The sequence below is a fragment of the Elaeis guineensis genome, chromosome 1 (assembly GCF_000442705.2).
Source record: "Elaeis guineensis isolate ETL-2024a chromosome 1, EG11, whole genome shotgun sequence".
Lineage (NCBI taxonomy): Eukaryota > Viridiplantae > Streptophyta > Magnoliopsida > Arecales > Arecaceae > Elaeis > Elaeis guineensis.
The window spans coordinates 129762149-129779316 of NC_025993.2; the positions used below are offsets into that span (position 1 = coordinate 129762149).

The 17168-nt window shown below is 36.5% G+C and overlaps 1 protein-coding gene across 1 annotated transcript; it reads left to right on the forward strand.

Annotated features, from left to right (window-relative positions):
- Nucleotides 1-8871: 8871 nt before the first annotated feature.
- LOC105035925 (uncharacterized) lies at nucleotides 8872-16821 on the forward strand. Its single transcript, XM_010911638.2, has 5 exons — nucleotides 8872-9089; nucleotides 9245-9397; nucleotides 15540-15623; nucleotides 15700-15804; nucleotides 16645-16821. Exons 1-5 carry the CDS (start codon nucleotides 8973-8975, stop codon nucleotides 16651-16653), a joined length of 468 nt encoding a protein of 155 aa, XP_010909940.1. The 5' UTR covers nucleotides 8872-8972; the 3' UTR covers nucleotides 16654-16821.
- Nucleotides 16822-17168: the final 347 nt, after the last annotated feature.

Sequence of the window (17168 nt, forward strand, 5' to 3'; positions counted from 1 at the left end):
AAAATCAGCAAAAATTTAAGCTTAAAACCAAAAGAACTTTGAGGGAAAGTTGGTTAAATGTATTTGCTTGATCTTTGATGGGTTTTGATCTGATTTCCAGTGGCCAAAGCAAAAATAATCCTCCAAAAAAGTAGGATAAAAAGAAAGAAAATAGAGGGATTAATGACAATTTTTGATAAGGGAGAACTAAAGGTTAAGGCCTTTAAATAGACCTCTAACAGGAGGATCTTAGAGTTTGATTTAATCTCTAATCCTAAGGTTGCATTTGGTGCATCGCCAGACAATCTTGAAAGGTAATGTGGATTATCTTTAAGATAGATTGCCACCATTAAATTATCAGTAATATTGATTATTGTGTTTGGTATACGTTGGTAATATTACAGTAAAATTACTAAGAATCTTGATCGATATGTTTAGTAAGACAATTAGATTATTGGTAATATGAAATCAAAATTTTAAAATATCTTCAGTAATTTTATTTTGGTGCTCTTCTTTTTTTTCGGTGAGAAGCGATGGGAGTAGTGTGGGTGTGGTGGTGACATGAAGAAGTTGCCGGTCGAGGGTGTGGGGACGAGTGCGGGGATGGTGGGAACGAGCATAAAGGAGCCATGGGTCATAGGAGGCAGACATATGCAAAGGAGCCATGGGGGTGGTGGGGACGAGTGTGGAGGAGCCACAGATCCTAGGGAAGGAGGGTGGGGGGTGTGGGATAGAGGAACCGCAGGTAGGAGGGAGATGGAGGAGCTGCCGATAGAGGGTGCACGCGGAGGAGCCATGGGTGGTGCCTAAGGAGGAGGGTTAGGTGGTAGCTTTTGTGTGATTTTTTTGAGAGATAATTTTATCCAAAATTTTTATTATAATATTATCAAAGAAGTGATAATGTAGATAACCATCCCTCTCCAAAGCTATCTAGATTGCCTCATGGAAGGCAATGCAGATTGTCAAGAAAATTTGGATTGCCACAAAAAAAGCATACCAAATGCAGCAATCTAGTGTGCCCACTTTAAATTAACAGCAATCTGGATAGATTGCCAGCTACCAAACACAACCTAAGGGTTTTAAGATTTTGGATCAAAGAAGAACTCCTTTGGGAGTTCTTATGTGTGTTCCCCCTTGCACACTAATTCCAACATGTGCAATGCATGTGCTGTTCCAATTTTATTTTTTTATTCCATGCTTTGATATTTGTGCTGTGGGACTAGATATTATATTCTTCCCTCCAAAAAAAATTTCATCCTCAAAATTTTTCTAGTTTAGAATTTATAGTTCAAATTTCATCCTCGAATATTTTGATATTCTAATTCATAACTAAATCAAAATAAAATTTCAAATCAAAACTCCACTTAAAATCAAATCGAAAGTTGGGTGTGCTTTTCGAGTTAGATTTATAGGGTAAGATTAAAATAATTATAAAAGATAGATCTTCGATTTCACAAATTCAAGAAGAGAGAGAGACATCAAATATACTAGAGAGGAAAAAATATTATAGAGAGAGAAATAAGTCTAGAGAGAGAAAGTTCATAGAAAGAAAATGAAACTCTTAAAGAGAGAAAGTGAGAATTCAAACTCAGAGAAGGGAGAGAAGGAAGAGACAGAACTTTTCTCTTTCTCTTTTTCTTCTTTCTTCTTTTTTTTTTCCTTCATGGAACAGAGGATCCGCGTCCTCTTCTTCTTCCTCTCTTATTTCATGGGATAGGGGATCTTTTAACCCATGTTCCTGACACCAAGGAGGTCCTTGTCACGCCCCCGACCCGAGATTGTGAATCGAGGGTCGCGGCAACCGCCGCATACTCATGAAGAACTCTCTCCATAAGCATGCAAGGCATCTCATCACGATATCAATGCATCACAGTGGAATAAATTCAAATAATTATTATTCAACTTTAATTCAAGTAATTAAATCAAATGTCTTACATCCAATAAAATTTTTGCTAACAATAAAATAATAGATCTAAATTCAATGAAGTTGGCAATGCTAATCTTGCTTCTAAAAGCTCTGTCCCAATATTTTTTCCCATGCTTGAAATTAATTATCTGAATCTGAAAAATAGAAAGAAAGATAATGAGCTAGACAGCCCAGTAAGTAACAAGTATCTCTACCAGATATTTTAGATATTATCTAATTTTCAAGAATAATGCTGCAAATAAACATAAGAGTATATTTCATGCTGATTTAATACAAATCAAATATTTTCAAATATTCACATATAATATAATCATAAATCCGATTCGATTCAAAATACTCGTAACTCAACAGCCTTGACTATGACCAACGTTTAACCCCCATTGGCGGGGTCCACAGAATACCAGCGCACAACTCCCACTGGCAGGGTCCACAAATACCAGCGCACAACCCCTACTGGCAGGGTCCACAAACACCAGCGCACAACCCCCACTGGCAGGGTCCACAAATACCAACGTATAATCCCCATTGGCGGGGCCCACTGAAACATAGTTAGGCCGAGAGCATAAATCCGATCTATATTAAAACACTTTGTACCATAATATATATCATAATCTTTCATTAAACAGGTACATAAATCGATATACCATAACATTTCAAAAGTACTTTTCTTACAAAACATAATTTCATAAATCATGCATAATTTCAGAGAATAATTATTTATTTTCAGAATAAATATGAAATATCTCGAGAAGATGATTCATTACTTACCTTTCACGGAGCACTGAACGAATGGATCGACTAACTTCTAGTAGATTCTTCCACGCCTATTATCCAAAATTATATTTTTACATTAATTTAATTCAAAATTAAATCTAACAAATCCCAAAATTAAAATCTCGCTTAAAATCAGACTCGTCTCTAAACTCGATCAGAATCATCAGATGAAGCCTTCCCCTATGCTAATCTTAGAAGGATAACTTTAGAGAGAGAAATCCATCAAGAGAGAGAAAAACAAGCTAGAGAGAGAAAATTCTAGAGAGAGAAAGTCCAATTCCAGAGAGAGAAAGTCAGGGTTCAGACTGAGAGAAGAGAGAGAAACTCTCTCTCATCAATTTCAATTTTTTATTTATTTATTTATTTATTTATTTATTTGTTTATTTGTTCATACATATATATATATATAAATAAATAATATATATATATATATTATTATTATTTTTTATTTTTTATTTTTCTTTTCTTTTCTTTTCTTTTCTTTTTCTTCTTTTTTTTTCTTTTTTTTTTCCTTTTCTTTTTCTCTTTTTCCTTCTTTCTCTTTTCTTTTTCTTCTTTTTCTTTTTCTTCTTTTTCTTCTTTTCTTCTTTTTCTTCTTTTCTTCTTTTCTTGGTTCTTCCCGTGCTGGAACAGAGGACTCTTGATCCTCCAGCCTTGATCGGCCGTTCGGGCCATGGCCGCCGCAGCGGAGGCCGACGGGGGCCACTCCCCCGGTCACGGAGGAGCGTGGCCGACGATCAATTCCGATCGCCGGCGTCGGAAAATCCAAAAAAAAGCTCAAAAATAGGGTCTCTTTCCCGACAAAAAATCGACGACTCTCGTCGCCGGCAACCGCGCATAGGAGCATAGGAGGAAGGAGAAGAAGGAGGGAAAGAAGAAGGAGACTCACCTCAGCCTCCGGAGACCTCATCGGCGGCAAACACGGCGAGAAATCAAACGGTGTCCGCGGCCTTCTATTGAGAAAAACGGAGAGAAAGAGAGAGGGAGGAGGAAGATGTTGGGTCTCAAGGGAGAGGGGGTCTTCTTATAGGGGATCCTAGGACTCCGAGGGGTCCTAGGAGTTCGATTTTACCTAAGTTTAGCCGGAGAAGAAGACTCCTATCGGGAGTCTTCTTCCCGGTTTTGCATACTCTATTTTTTTTTTTTTTTTTTGGGGGCTATAACATTCTTCACCCCTAAAAAAAAATTTTGTCCTCGAAATTTTTCATACCTGTCACCATTGTATTGGAAGCCTGTGGATTCTGTTGAGTAAGCGCATAAACTCTTCCTTGGGTTTTAGAAATCTGTCCGCCACCCTTATGTTGTCCTTCATGAGTTCTTTTGTCAGCTTGATTTTCGGTATTTAGCGGGCAGCTAGCGATTTTATGATCCATCTGACCACATTTGAAACAAGCACCGGTATTCTAATAGCAATCTTTGTCTGCATGATTTTTGCCACATCTGGAGCACGGCTCACCATCAATCTGTTGAGTCTTATTGTCTACTGTTCCTTGGCTGATCTTTTGATGTTTTTATTATTCTGCCCTTGTATATCATTTGATCTTGCTCTCTTTCTTTGCCTTCTTTCCCTTTCCATGCGTTCTGCATTGACTTCCCTTTCAATTATCAATGCTTTGTTTACCACATCTGCATAAGTTGTCAATTCATATGGAACCACTTGTTTTCGAATCTTAGTTCTCAGTCCCATCTCAAACTTGTGAACACGTTCTTGCTCACCATCCACTAATCTCGGAGCAAATTTGGCTAACTCTGTAAATTTTGCTTCATATTCAGTCACACTCATACCTTTTTGCTTCAAATAAATAAACTCTTGCTCTTTCTGGATCCTTATACTCCGAGGAAAATACTGATCATAGAATGTAATTCGAAATCTTTCCCAAGTAAGTATTTCACCGTCTTGTTCATGCTTGCGCTGTAGTCGCTGACACCAGTTGTATGCTTCTCCTTGTAGTAAATAAGCTGCATATCGAATCTTTTCTTCATCAAGACACTCTTGGACAGCGAAAGCCTTCTCCATCTCCATTATCCAGTTGTCAGCCTCCAAAAGTTCAGTAGTCCCCTTGAAAGCTGGAGGAGCAAGCTTTTTAAATTCTGAAATGTTGTTCCGTTGTACTGGTTGCTCTCCATGTTGTGGTGGTGGATGCTGATGTTGTTGTGTATCTCGTTGTATCTGCTGTTGTTCAAACATTTGCTGTTGTATTTGTTGTTGCACTTGTACCATCCTGATTAGGGTCTGCATTAACTGAGCCATATCTGGTTCTTGACGTGCTCTCGAAGCACTCCCATTAGGATCTACGACTCCCTCCTCCTGAGGGGTGCCATTGGTCAGATGGGGAGTGCTACCATCCCGTGGTTGTGATGTCTCTCTTGAAATTCTTTGAGTAGTTCTTGTCATTCTACGGGGAGGCATGGTAACCTTGTAGTAGTAAAACCTTATTAGATTCATTTATCTATTTGTTAGGATGGGTTTATTATGATGCTCATATTCTAACGTCCCAATATTCCTAATGTTTACCCACCTACACTCATACTATGTCAAATTCTATGTGTCATAATTTATCCACTTATGCTCTGATACCATATTAGTTGTCACGCCCTCGATCCGAGATTATGAATCGAGGGTCGCGACAACCGCCGCATACTCATGAAGAACTCTCTTCATAAGCATGCAAGGCATCTCATCACGATATCAATGTATCACAGCGGAATAAATTCAAATAATTATTATTCAACTTTAATTCAAGTAATTAAATCAAATGTCTTACATCCAATAAAATTTTTGCTAACAATAAAAAAATAGATCTAAATTCAATGAAGTTGACAATGCTAATCTTGCTTCTAAAAGCTTTGTCCCAATATTTCTTCCACGCTTGAAATTAATTATCTGAATCTGAAAAATAGAAAGAAAGGTAATGAGCTAGACAGCCCAGTAAGTAACAAGTATCTCTACCAGATATTTCAGATATTATCTAATTTTCAAGAATAATGCTGCAAATAAACATAAGAGTATATTTCATGCTGATTTAATACAAATCAAATATTTTTAAATATTCACATATAATATAATCATAAATCTGATTCGATTCAAAATACTCGTAACTCAACAGCCTTGACTATGACCAACGTTTAACCCCCATTGGCGGGGTCCACAGAAGACCAGCGCACAACCCCCACTAGCAGGGTCCACAAACACCAGCGCATAACCCCCACTGGCAGGGTCCACAAATACCAACGTATAATCCCCATTGGCGGGGCTCACTGAAACATAGTTAGGCCGAGAGCATAAATCCGATCTATATCAAAACACTTTGTACCACAATATATATCATAATCTTTCATTAAACAGTTGCATAAATCGATATACCATAACATTTCAAAAGCACTTTTCTTACAAAACATAATTTCATAAATCATGCATAATTTCAGAGAATAATTATTTATTTTCAGAATAAATATAAAATATCTCGAGAAGATGATTCATTACTTACCTTTCACGGAGCACTAAACGAATGGATCGACTAACTTCTAGTAGATTCTTCCACGCTTATTATCCAAAATTATATTTTTACATTAATTTAATTCAAAATTAAATCTAACAAATTTCAAAATTAAAATCTCGCTTAAAATCAGACTCGTCTCTAAACTCGATCAGAATCATCAGATGAAGCCTTCCCCTATGCTAATCTTAGAAGGATAACTTTAGAGAGAGAAATCCATCAAGAGAGAGAAAAACAAGCTAGAGAGAGAAAATTCTAGAGAGAGAAAGTAGAGAGAGAAAGTCCAATTCCAGAGAGAGAAAGTCAGGGTTCAGACTGAGAGAAGAGAGAGAAACTCTCTCTCTCATCAATTTCAATTTTTATTTATTTATTTATTTATTTATTTGTTCATACATATATATATATATATAAATAAATATATATATATATATATTATTATTATTTTTTATTTTTTATTTTTTTTCTTTTCTTTTCTTTTCTTTTTCTTCTTTTTTTTTCTTTTTTTTTCCTTTTCTTTTTCTCTTTTTCCTTCTTTCTCTTTTCTTTTTCTTCTTTTTCTTTTTCTTCTTTTTCTTCTTTTCTTCTTTTTCTTGTTTTCTTCTTTTCTTAGTTCTTCCCGTGCCGGAACAGAGGACTCTTGGTCCTCCGGCCTTGATCGGCCGTTCGGGCCATGGTCGCCGCGGCGGAGGCCGACGGGGGCCACTCCCCCGGTCACGGAGGAGCGTGGCCGGCGATCAATTTCGATCGCCGGCGTCGGAAAATCCAAAAAAAGGCTCAAAAACAGGGTCTCTTTCCCGATAAAAAATCGGCAACTCTCGTCGCCGGCAACCGCGCACAGGAGCATGGGAGGAAGGAGAAGAAGGAGGGAAAGAAGAAGGAGACTCACCTCAGCCTCCAGAGACCTCGTCGGCGGCAAACACGGCGAGAAATCAAACGGTGTCCGCGGCCTTCGATTGAGAAAAACGGAGAGAAAGAGAGAGGGAGGAGGAAGGTGTTGGGTCTCAAGGGAGAGGGGGTCTTCTTATAGGGGATCCTAGGACTCCGAGGGGTCCTAGGAGTTCGATTTTGCTTGGGTTTAGCCGGAGAAGAAGACTCCTATCGGAAGTCTTCTTCCCGATTTTGCATACTCTGTTTTTTTTTTTTTTTTTTTTTTTGTTTTGGGCTATAACAGTCCTCCTCCCATGCCAGCAATGCTTGCGGTTGGAGGAGCAAGCCACGATGGCGACTGGTGACCCAGGTCTGGCAACTGGCAATAGCAACTGGTGGCAGAAAATTCATGAACAAATGAAAAAAAATAAGGGATCTAAAATCAGATTTTCCAAGAGATTTTCGACAGCAAAATCAACAAAAATTCAAGGTTAAAACCTATAGAACTTTGAGAGAAAGTTGATTAAAAGTATTTACCTGATCTTTGACAGGTTTTGATTCAATTTTCGATAGCCAAAGCAAAAGTAATCCTCCAAAAAAGCAGGATAACAAGAGAGAAAATAAAGGGATTAATGATGATCTTTGGTGAGAGAGAACTAAATGTTGACGCCTTTAAATAGACTTCTAATGGGAGGTGTTGCGTTCATAGGTCAGGGGGTTTGGATGGTTGGCTTATGCCTTCGCGCTCGCATACGTGAGGTATTATTCACTTTGACCTCTGACATTATCGCATGGGGTCTCATGGTTTTGCCTTTTAAAAGGCATCTCACGGGGGAGAGAAGGTTTCAATCCATATAAGTCATACTCCCTCTTGACTCACAATTGATGTGGGACTAAAGATGCCTTCGCTACACCACAACACTACCCCCTAGTCAAGAGAGAGTATGTGTGGGTATGAGGTGTTCTTACAGATGGCACCAATATTGCGAACATGGGTCAAAGGGTCGGATAGCTCGGATGGTTGGCTTATGCCTCCCACATCCACATACATGAGGTATTGTCTGCTTTGGCCTCTGACGTTGTCACACAGGACCTTACGGTTTTGCTCTTTAAAAGTTGCTTCATAGGAAAGAGAATGTTTCAATCTATATAAACCATATTCTCTCTTAACTTACAACCGATATGGGACTAAAAATACCTTCTCTACACCACAACAGGAGGATTTTAGAGCTTGATTTAATCTCTAATCCTCAAGGTTTTAAGATTTTGGATCGGAGAAGAACTCCTTCGGCAGTTTTTCTGTGTTTCCCCCTTCGATGCTAATTTCAGCACATGCAACACATGTGTTGGCTCAATTTCAAAATTTTTTTTGTTCCATGCTTTGAGATTTGTGTTGTGGGATTGGATATAATAGCTTCAATTCTCTAAAATTTAATTTCTACTCTTCACTGAAATTCAAATCCCATTTTAATTCTAATTTTGTCCGCCAATCAACATGTCAGAAGATATATAACCATTCTGATCCTTGTTATAATCCATCTGATTTCAATTCCAGTCACAAATCAAATACACTCTTATATTAATCTTACATTGTGCCTTGTCCAATTCGCCATTCCTTTCAAATTCTAGTTACTCAAGTCTGTGTAAATAGACTTAAATTGCGCCATGCTAGGCTTTCGTCATCAGATTAGATCGGGACGCGGGACCGGAGCCATAGTTTGAAACCGTTACGGTCCCATTAGACTTCAAAATTTAACTATTTAAACCCCCCTTCCGTCCCTCATCTTCTATTTTTATTTTTTCCCTCCTCTTCCTCTTGCGCTCAGAGCTTCTTGTTCTTTGGGTTTCTAAAGAAAAGAGGAGGCTTGTGTTTGTTCTTCTTGAAGCCTTCCATTCTCCGATCCCTCTTCTTGAACCCTATCACAGCGATGGAGCTCTCCCGAAAGCTCGAAATATGCGAGCAGAAGCGTCGCACTCTCCTAGATCAGCTCTCTGAGCTCGAGAGATACTGGAAGCCATTGAGCATTCTCTTCGAACTGCGAGAGGTTCGCGTTCCTTCTCCCCAAGTCCCTCAATTCAGACTCTTTTCTTGTGCTTTAATTTCTTTTTTCTTTCTCTTTTTTGCCCACATCTAATTAAGGTTCTTGCTTATATAGATCTTTGTTTTTTTTTTTCTCTTTTTTTGTTGGAACTATGATAGCTTGAAGCAATGAAGATCCACAAGAGTTTGCAGAATTGCCTTGAAAAGAAAAATGCGGTGGACAAGCAATTTGCCGAGCTGATGGCTACGATAATTGAAACGCCATCCAGGATGCGTTTCTTGCATAAGAGCAATAAGGATATGGAAAATCAGGTAGGAGATGAATCTTCTTGATTTTGTCCTTCTAGAGTAAATGTTGAAACAATGATGGATTGTTTCTTCTTGAGAGAATTTCATATATCTTGGACATCCAAATGTTAAAGGTAAAGAAAAAGATCAGGAAAAATGCTTAGATCGACATCCAGTCATCTTTCCTCTGTTAACATCTAATACCATTTCTCTACGTTAGTCTGGTGATAGTATAGAATTCTTGCATCATGATGTTGCTTTTGATATTCCAGCTTCCTTTGTTCTTGAGTTTTTGATAGAATCATTAGCTATTTTGATTGACCAATTCTCTCAAATGATGTTCATGTACTAATGTACGGATACAGGATGGTCAAGAAAATGGTTAAGGAGATGCTTAAATTTGGATGAAACAGCATGAACATGATGCCAGTATTCTTTTCTGTGCATTACCATAAAATTCTTGAATTGTGATGCCATATTTGCCATTCCAAATTTCTTAAATATGCCCGGAAACATTTTTTTTTTGATAGAACAATTAGTTTGTTTCGATTATTGAATGGGTGCCCAAACAATGGTTCCAGATTATGTTCATGTACTGATGCTTGATTATAAGTTATTCTTTTTGTAATTTACATAAGTTAAGACTGCAAAGTAATCTTTTCCATGTTCTAAGTGTATTCCTGTATGGGTAACAGGGCAACTGAACTTCTAACATGGTATTTATTTTTATGCCCTGCTTTTAGGTTTAGGAAGTATTCATTTTCTTCCATTTGATAAGCTTTCTGTCCTTTAATGAAGATAGGCTTTCGAATTATAATTTTCAACTGAAACTGCAAATACTGCTGAGTCAAAGTAACTTTATTAAATGAAACTGGAAAAGAGTTTACAACCTTGCCTAGAAGTAGAAATGCCTTCACAAATGATCATTATAGGCTATTTAACAAAGGGTATTGCAATCATTAGGCAGATAATTGTTTTGACTGAAATTCTTGCAGTCGAAGATGGTTGAATCAAATATGGGATCGAAGAATTGGGAAATGAATGGTTCAGTGAGAGGATTCTATAATTGGTTTAACTCCTTTGACAGAGGAGTTTGACTATTTAGGACTTGACCATCTATATCTTTTTGGAGAGCTTCTTCTATTAGATGCCTTTTCCTTTATAGCCAGTTATAGCAGAACCTTTTAAACTTCTAGTTCTAGTGGCCCAAAGTTGGATCCGGACAGGTAATGCTAATCTAAGGACATATCTAGAAATCAAATCAAAATGAGAACTTATGTATGGTTAAGCCCAATCTAAATATAACTTTTGAATTCATTGAACAAACTAGAAGATATTTGCCTGAAGAGAGGGTTCTAAGCATCCAGCAGCTTGTGCATTGCAGGCTGCAAGTTTGGATCTTCATGGAATTTCGTCATTGTTTATTACGGATTTGATTGGTTGTTATATATCCATTATGCAGGTAAAGGTAGGTCTGTCTACCACATTGGAAAGATACAAATTATCTTTTTTCCCCAACAACTGAAGTAATGTTCTAAATTGTTTTCAAGTAAACAAGAATATTGTTGTGAATTAAAATGTCCAAGCCATATCTAATTTGGCTTTTAGCAGGATAAGAAACATTAGATGATGTGATTCAAAAGGAAGTTCAGGTGGAGACTAGAAATAGTAACACTTTAACTTTATGCACTAGACTAGAAAGGGTACTTCTAGATGCATGTGCATGGCAATTAAGGGACCAGTTTTGCAGAGATGTTATATGGGTGAAACTGGCGACACTGCAAATATTCTTTTGGCTTGTTCGACACCGACACTTCAGATAAATATGGAAATGAACAATCTCGAGATCCACATGTTTATTCATAATCCATAGGCTGCTTTATAATGAGAATTATGCCATCATCCTCTTTTTCAATATTCAGCTTACTAGACAATGTGTTACTTTCTGATATTTCTAGCTATTCAATGGTTTTGGTCGGTATATTTCTTGTAACTTATACTGATTTTGGTTTATGCACAGGGAATTTTAAACAGAAAGTTATTTGGACTACATGTAATATGAGATTATCTATGGAGCTTTTTTTTTTCCTTTTTTGTGGATAGAAAGAGAAGCAATTAAGATATTGATCCATTCTTATTCAGGTTACACCGAATATATACCATTAGTCATAATCCAGTTAGGATATTGATTTCCTTCTTATTCTGGTCATGCCTCTTGTGTATAGTTAGTTTCTATTATGACCTTGAAGGTATGTGACTTTGACATGTGCATGCTTATTTTCTTTTATTTTCTACTTTTTTTAACAATAAAGGGGGAATAATTTATATTGCCCAAGACCAACCATTTTGTGTTTATTTGGTGGTAGTTGACCCTGTTTAATCATAGACCCTACAAGCAGTATTTTGTGTTTTATTTCGACAATGTCAAGTTCAGAGCGAGAGGTCTCTTTGGAGAATATTTGACTTATTCTGAACTATTAAAAATTTGTCATTTTTATTCTCCTTCTTTCTTTCTTTTTTCATTTTGCTTTTAGTTACTTTCAATTTTTGCTTCTTTTATGCACCATTGGTTGTCACTGGGATGTTGGTACTATATTGAACTTGAATGAATAATTTAGTAAACTTTTTAAAGGTATGGAATTTAGGGTGATCAATTGTGTGCTTGATCCATAGTATGTGTTTTTATTGCTTAGGTGGTTTACTTGGATCTTTTTCCATAATTAATGATTTAGTTTCATTCTCAACATTGAGTTCTTGCACCATTATGTGTTATATTAAGAAAATGTATGCTCAGATCAAGGTTTAATGACTAAGCCCAAATAGATCCCTTGGACAAGTTAAGATCAGGCTTATGCGGTTTTGTGTTAAAATCATCTAGAAATTCATATATACAACTAATAAAATAAATAGAGTAATCTATGAAAAGTACTAGAAGTTAGGGAAATTGAGAGGAGATTCTTTAGAGTATATGATTAATTTGTATATATATGGTGTGGGCAGTGCTTGGACTTACAAACTTGATTGCTATCGCAGTTAAAACTTGAAATCATCATGTCTATGGGAAAGTTTGAAATTTCAGCTGCCAAACAAAGCTTTTATATAAGTTCTCTAGTTTGGATTTCTGATGTTCATTTAAACAACCAAGGATCGAACTATGGCCAACTTGGATTTGTTGAGCAAGTTGGTAGGCATCATCCAATTTTTCTACTTGACTTGAAACTACACTTTGATAGCATGTGCACATAGAGGACTAATCTTCGTCTCTCACTCTATCCTAACAACCAATGGCTGAAATTCACTTTTGGATTTGCAAAACATCATAGCAAAAGCAGTAAAATCCATTACTATTGATACTTATCCAAACACTTTTCGATATCAAGATGATACTGAATGAAATATTGATAGAAAAAAATGCAAAAACTATAACAGAGCTGTATACTAGTGAGGGAGAAAATAGCTTGCTTAAGGGGAGAGGAATGAAGAAGAAACTTTGTTACCGGATTTGATCATTTCAGTATTACAATGTACTTGTTTCCTAAACAACAAAAAAATAAAGGACTCAATAATCTAAAAATTGTCAGGAAAAAAAACTTTCACCATTCATGTCCTTGCTAGAAAAACAACCATAAAACCAAGATGAGTAGGCTAGCTGTTAACAAGATAAATATCAAGTTTTTGTCCTCTCATCCTATGAGGATCTATGAGGGCATGTGTTTAGTCCCGCATTAGCTATACACTGGATAGACTTGGATACTTATATGGGGCTAAGAAATCCAAATAATACCTCTAGTTAGCCTTTTTTAAGTGAGCTTTTGGGTTATTGCAAATGGTATTAGAGTGGACCTGACTTATGGCCTATGTGGACTAGGTGACATTACAATATGGGTCCATTTAGATCAACCCAGAATAATCATGATGTTTGTGGTTTAATTTTATTAGATTTGAACCTTTAGCTTGCCGAAAATGCTAAGGCTTAAATAGGAGTATGTGAGGATCCATATGGGCATATGTTTATTTGTACATTGGCTATGCACTGGGTAGAACTTGGATACTTATACGGGGTTAAAGAATCTAAATAATATCTTATGGCTAACCTTTTTAGGTGAAATCCTTGGTCGTTAAATATGCTTTGATGCAAATTAAAGTCCTCAAGTTTGAACTCAAATTTGCCAAGAGAACATGAACTTTTTTTGGGTTTTCATGGTACATAAGTATATCAAGATGTTAAAACTAGCAAAATATTCGACAGGTCTAGTAAGCTGAACTTTGATCAGTTTCCGCCACTTTGTATTAACACCAAAAACTATACTTTGAACATATAACTATTAAATCAAGGTTTGGTGTCTTAGAAAAAATATCGTTATTATGTTGGATTTGCACTTCATGTCATCTTCCACCTTCTGATATATTTTACAGGAAACATATTTGGTGGTCAGTTGGCTATGAAACAATGTAGGTAAGCTCAAGGATTGAAAATCTGATCACCTTGCTGTCCGTTTTCTTCTTTTCAGAAAAAGGTCACCTTCATTTTCTCAGGTTGGGATTTGCTGGTTTAGATGACAAAGAAATGAAGAAAAAGTCTTCATAAGTACTCTTTGCAAACAAGGATATAGAGTGTTTTATTTGTTGGAGTCCAACATTCTCTGACATGAATAAAATCTATAGGAGATTCTGACTCAAAATCCATTATTCTGGACAGAATTTGGCAATAGTGATTGTGGTAAACTAGTAGACAATGGTCAAAATATGGTGATGACTGGGCTTTGTTTGGCTGGAAAGGCTTCCCAGGTGGAAACTGATAATTACTTAAATTATTCTTATAGAAAGTGTCTTAGACTGATTTTAGGAAAGTAACCTATATTTGCTAACATCTAAGCAAGAAAGCAAGGTTGGACCATGGAATAGTCTAATAATCAAAACCTTTCTAGCTGAGGTGTGTCACCTGCTTCTCCCACACCCACTTCTTTTACATTTTTGATAAACTGGCTTCCTATTCTTGGCCCTACATCTGTTCTTGTTTCGGGTAACTAGGACTTGGGAACAATTAGTAAGGGGGTGAAATAACATTTATCATGAAAGAAATGACTTCTCTTCCATTCAAAAGGTATACATGTAGAAAGATACTTGTATATCTAAGAAAATGTATGATCATTATATAGCAAGGATGGCATGGCAGAATTGCTTTAACCAAAGCCCTGAGTCTGTTTTGATCCCATGAAAGCATGTTTAAAGTGATAAATATTGTTTTGTAGAGCCTGATTATATAATAGTTGGCCATAAGTTGACATCTCAATTGCTATGAAATATGGTGATCCGCTCCATGCATGAAACTTGTCATAATCATATTCTGAGTAGTGATAACATAAGTAATTAGCCAAATACTTTCCTGTCAGTTGAACTTTAATGAAGGTTTTGATTTTCTTGTCTGTTTCAATGTGGATGTGAGATACTATAAATTTAGTAAAAATATGCAGTTATGAAAGGCTATTGTTTTGTCATATCATGGGACAAAATAATGTCTCCATGTGTTTATATAAACCAACAGTATAAATGTCAAGTATTAGTTGGTAGGTAGGGAACTCCATTTCAGGATGTTTTGACCTGGCTGCATTTTGTTCAGCATAGAATTATACTTGGACAATCCCCAGATTTCCCATGGGAAGGAACACTAAATGAATTGGTTCTTAGTTGCTAGTATGCCTATTGGAAATTAGAAGCTGCTAAGGAAAATTTATTATGTACATATTTGCGGAGCATTTTATTATGTACATGGGGTTGAAATACTTGATTCAAGATTGTTATTAAAAGTAATACAATTGCAAAACAAAGAATTAATGGAGATGATTTCCTCCCCTAAATTTTCTGGAAGTTAACATAGCCTTTCGGCATTTGCCTTAATATACGTCATTTAACAGCCGTATAGCTGTTATTTGTAGACATGTTATTACAAGTAATATGATTGCAAACAAAGAATTAATAGAGATGATTTCCTCCCCCAAATTTTCTGGAAGTTAACATAGCCTTTCGGCATTTGCCTTAATATACATCATTTAATGGTTGTTAAGCTGTTATTTGTTGACATGGGACTATACTGCTGTCCACTCATATTCCAGAATCTCGTGTGTTCTTTAAACATTTACTCATCTATCTGAATGTCTATCTCCAGATTAACACTGCTGCTGCTATTGTTGAATCCTTAAGGAGGAACAATGAGAACAAGAGAATTGATCTTCAAGTAACTGAAAACAAGGTATGAAGACAGAAGAAATCAACTTTCAATTTTCAGCAACCTAGCGATCACTAACATATTATTTATGTTATCCAAGGTTAAAAGACTCTCCGAATCAAAGAAGAGCTTGTTGATGCAGCTAAGTGGACAAAGGCACTGCAAGGGAGCTGAGATGCAAGCATCCACAAGTGCTTCTGCTAAAGTGAGAAAAGTTTTGCATTAGCATTATTTTAAGAAATTGAAGCTATGAATTTGACAAGATATGTAAAACATTTTGTCCATGCATATGTGGGCTTGCAACTTAGTCATGCATATAGATGGAGTCCTTTCCATGTAAAAGTTAAGTTGTTAGACACTTGGAAAATAATCATACTGGTAATCAACTGGAAGTTGCAACTTTGGAGTCAGAATTGTGACTTCAGTTTCTCTCGTCCTGCATGGCCTCTCTCTGAGCTTCTCAGTGAGCAAACACCTTTGTGTTCTGCCACATTTCCGTGTGGGTCCCTATTTGGCTCATGTGACCCAACATGTGTCCTTTGAATGGATAGGTTTTGGATTCCTGCTAGCATTGTTCAATTATCAGATCAAATTAAATTACAAGCGTTGCTCAATTATCAGATCCAATTAAAGGTGCTCATCTCAGGAATATGTGCCTGGACATATTTATGATGCATATTTCTCCTTCATGTTTCGATTGAAACCTGTAAATATGTCATCTTTCATCTAGGTATTGGCCACACCTGACATCTGATGCTTGTTACGGTATACCATACAAGCTATCAAGCTGACAGTACATACCAGTACTTTGGTCCTTCACTAGATATCTTGAAAGTTGTTCTCGATATCTGATGAAACTAATAGCTAAATTTATGTTACTTTATTCTTTAATTTTTAACTAATACCTGGAACAAAATCTAGAATTAGAATTTTAACTATCATAATATCTCATGCTTTATTCTTGTAATATGATTTGCTTGATTTGTTGATCAAAAAGTCAAACGTTACTCATCTTGTTTTAATTCCTTGTCCATTTGGGTTGCAGGGAAAGTAAATGGAGCATAAAAGGGGAGGCAATCTAAAAGTCAACTGATATCACCACGATAGCAGATTGAAAAAAATCCAATTTAAATTTTTGTGATACAAATACTGAGGGACTGAATGGTCATTTGATCAGTTCAGTATTATTGCGAGTTCTTGTTGTAAAAAGCATTAGGAAGAACTTAACAAGTGATGTTGTTTCAAATGATGGAGTACCAATTCCTTCACATTTCAGTGTCAATAGTAATTCTGATGAGGCCAAATGAAAAAGAAAGTTTCTTGGTAACAGTTCTATCATCATATAACTCTTGTCATTTTGTGCTATGCACCATTAAATACTCTGCATTATTAGGTTTGATACCCACGATGGTCCCAAGAACTCTTTGTTGTACAGCTTCCGCTTCTTCAATTTGCAAGCTACCCATCTATGCCGTTGAGAAGCAAGTAGCAGCATGACAGCTCCAACTTGAATCCTCGAACGAAAAATGGTCTGTTCTGAATTTTGGATAGAATTTTTTTATTTGCCTC

What these genes read in the sequence shown, in the direction of transcription:
- LOC105035925 (XM_010911638.2), top strand. Translation starts at nt 8,973, where the DNA reads ATGGAGCTCTCCCGAAAGCTCGAAATATGCGAGCAGAAGCGTCGCACT. An exon ending in ATAAGGATATGGAAAATCAG is followed by an intron (nt 9,398 to 15,539) that starts GTAGGAGATGAA and finishes GTCTATCTCCAG; the next exon opens with ATTAACACTGCTGCTGCTAT. An exon ending in TTCAAGTAACTGAAAACAAG is followed by an intron (nt 15,624 to 15,699) that starts GTATGAAGACAG and finishes ATGTTATCCAAG; the next exon opens with GTTAAAAGACTCTCCGAATC.